Genomic DNA, 2,805 nt, shown 5'->3' with positions numbered 1-2,805 from the left:
CGACCACTGAGGACCGGGGGTCTCCGGCATCGACCTTATTAGGCTTAAGCACCATCGTATCTGGTCGTTATCTATATACTCTCTGTTAAGAACCTAATATGTGGATATCTGGTGTTACCCCCGCTTCACCTTTCACGCTGATACTTTGAGCCCATCCCACACGTCCGACTCGGCGCCGTGTCCTATGGGTCCCACGCCTGGCGCCTGCGCAGCTAACTACTGCGTCTGCCCAGCATCCGATCCCGTCTGCGCAATTACCACACCACGCAAAAAATAATGCAGAGCGAGTACTCGAACTCACACCTGCCCCAAATCAATAGATCACACGTATCTTATTGTTTAAAAATAAACAATAATTATATTTGAATAAATATCTCAATATCTATTTATATAAAATATAACAACTATAGCAATAATTTTTATTTTTCGCTGGAGTGTTGTTTCATGTGTGTCCTAATTACGGTTCCTTGTTGCCCCTCACACATCAAGGACAGGCCTGCATGGGGCCCTTATATAAACACCACCAGCGCGCACCAGTCTCGCGCAATTCGCCTCCCGCGAGAGTGGGAGGAAAGCAAGCTACTAGCCGAAGCAGAGCCAGGGGTCAAAGGTCCTCTTGGCTAGTCTTTTTCTTGCCAAGTTAGCGTCACCGTCACGCACGCAGAGGCCAGAGGCCACCCAACAGGGTACAGCTGCTGAGGAGCTAGCTTAGCGTCGGGGAACCGAGGCATGGGGAGGCCACCGTGCTGCGAGAAGGGTGGGGTGAAGAAGGGGCCCTGGACGCCGGAGGAGGACCTCGTTCTCGTCTCCTATGTGCAGGACCACGGCCCCGGGAACTGGCGCGCCGTGCCCACGAACACCGGTACGACCCTGCTCCTCTGCTGGGAGTTCGTCTGCTTTGTTTCTCTCTCTCTAGACTAGGACTAGACGACGATGGCTGTTGTTTTATGCCGTGCAATTCCTTGAAACTTTTCGTGGGGCTAGCTGCTCTTGTTGTTCATGGACCATGCATGGATACTGCAGGGCTTATGCGCTGCAGCAAGAGCTGCCGGCTCCGGTGGACCAACCATCTCCGCCCGGGCATCAAGTGCGGCAACTTCAGCGACCAGGAAGAGAAGCTCATCATCCACCTGCAGGCGCTGCTCGGGAACAGGTAACTCCACTTCAAGAACAGCCAGTCCTTCCGTTGGCGCATGCTCCTAGTACGTCCTCTGTGATTCCTCAGCGCGCGGAGCCCCTAACGATCGACTGTGTTTTTTGCACGATCAGGTGGGCCGCGATCGCGTCGTACATGCCGGAGCGCACAGACAACGACATCAAGAACTACTGGAACACGCACCTCAAGAAAAAGTTCACTAGAACGGGCGCTGCTGGCGCCGAGGCGAGGAGCGGCAGATGGGCCGCGCCCAGGGGACAGTGGGAACGGCGGCTGCAGACGGACATCCACACCGCGCGCCAGGCACTCAGGGAGGCACTGTCGCTGGACCCCGCGCCTCTGTCCACAAAGCCCCCGGAGCAACTGCCGCAGCCGACGGCGCCCGCTAGCCAGGCGACGTCGTACGCTTCCAGCGCCGAGAACATAGCACGCCTGCTGGAGGGCTGGTGGTCGATGCACCCCGGCGCCGCGGGAAAGGTGTCGTCCGGGTCGAGGTCCTCCTCCGTCTCCGTCTCCGTGTTCTCGGACGACGATGGCGTAATATCTGCGAGCAACAGCGGTGGCACAGCGGCAGCGCGCACGCCAGAGGCGTCGATCAGGATGACCAAGGCTGACGGCGAGGGCACCGCGGGGCCGGGGCCGGGGCCATCGTTCTCAATGCTGGAGAGCTGGCTGCTCGACGACGCCATGGGACATGGCGACACGGGGCTCGTCACCGTGCCGATGGGCGACCCGTGCGACTTCTTTTAGACCGGATCGGAGAGCCCGTGGCAAGTATGGAGAAACAAAATAAAAAGTTCAGTAATAACTACTAGCAGGCTGGAAGTAGAAGTGAGTGGCCAGAAACTCAAATCCCTGCTAATCTAGATGAATGCAATGCAAAGCTGGTGTTGAGTGTTGACCAAAACTTAAAGTTGACTAATCCAGTTCCTTGCTTCTATTTTTTTTTAGAAAAAAATAATCTCGGTTGTAGAGAAGTAGCACTATATGCGACGGCTGTCCACCTACCGACAATCGGTACCTGTTTTTTCTGCCGCCAAAACGGTTCAACCAGATGAGAAAAAAAGAGTCCAAGCTAACAAACTGTATATAAAAATATTTTTATTATATTTTCATCTAAAAATAATAAATATAGTAGAGATATATGAGTCATGTTATAGGCCACAGACGGATGGTCCGAGGCTTGTATATGCCCTTGGTCATAAGTAGATTGACACATGCCACGAATCGAAAGAAAGCTATAGGGCTGTTTCTCTACAATCATGTGTAGAGGATTTTTTTTTCTATTTTTTGGGTTTTGTTCTTAGAGCTAGGACGGACCATGTTATTAGATCATCTATTAAGTTTCTAAGGAGGGCATCCACATGTGTGCGCCATGCCCCTGCGATTCTTGCCCCCACCCTGCTCTCCGACTTCGACGGGTGCCATTCTAAAATGCCCCGCGATCCTCGTCCCCGCCCCCGCGATCCCTTCCATAGGCGCCCCCGTCCACACGTCGTGCCCCATCCTCGCCCTTCCATCGGCGCCCCGCATTCCCTCCCTCTCATGAGCTATGGATGATCTGGGGAGGAGGCGGAGGAATTCTCATCCAACAGGCGTCGCCTCCCCTACCTCCCGCATTCCAACTCGCAGCGGCTCGTCTCCAACTG

The 2,805-nt window shown here is 54.4% G+C and overlaps 1 protein-coding gene across 1 annotated transcript; it reads left to right on the top strand.

The window, feature by feature from the left end:
* The first annotated feature begins 545 nt into the window (after positions 1 to 545).
* On the top strand, positions 546 to 2,216 carry LOC103643271 (myb-related protein 306). Its single transcript, XM_008666435.4, has 3 exons — positions 546 to 862; positions 1,024 to 1,153; positions 1,270 to 2,216. Exons 1-3 carry the CDS (start codon positions 730 to 732, stop codon positions 1,904 to 1,906), a joined length of 900 nt encoding a protein of 299 aa, XP_008664657.1. The 5' UTR covers positions 546 to 729; the 3' UTR covers positions 1,907 to 2,216.
* The last annotated feature ends 589 nt before the right edge of the window (positions 2,217 to 2,805 follow it).

Source organism: Zea mays, chromosome 1 (genome assembly GCF_902167145.1).
Source record: "Zea mays cultivar B73 chromosome 1, Zm-B73-REFERENCE-NAM-5.0, whole genome shotgun sequence".
Lineage (NCBI taxonomy): Eukaryota > Viridiplantae > Streptophyta > Magnoliopsida > Poales > Poaceae > Zea > Zea mays.
The sequence above is the reverse complement of the archived record's forward strand: the minus strand, read 5'-3'. Positions and strand labels throughout refer to the sequence as shown.

What these genes read in the sequence shown, in the direction of transcription:
- LOC103643271 (XM_008666435.4), top strand. Translation starts at nt 730, where the DNA reads ATGGGGAGGCCACCGTGCTGCGAGAAGGGTGGGGTGAAGAAGGGGCCC. An exon ending in CGCCGTGCCCACGAACACCG is followed by an intron (nt 863 to 1,023) that starts GTACGACCCTGC and finishes TGGATACTGCAG; the next exon opens with GGCTTATGCGCTGCAGCAAG. An exon ending in CAGGCGCTGCTCGGGAACAG is followed by an intron (nt 1,154 to 1,269) that starts GTAACTCCACTT and finishes TTGCACGATCAG; the next exon opens with GTGGGCCGCGATCGCGTCGT.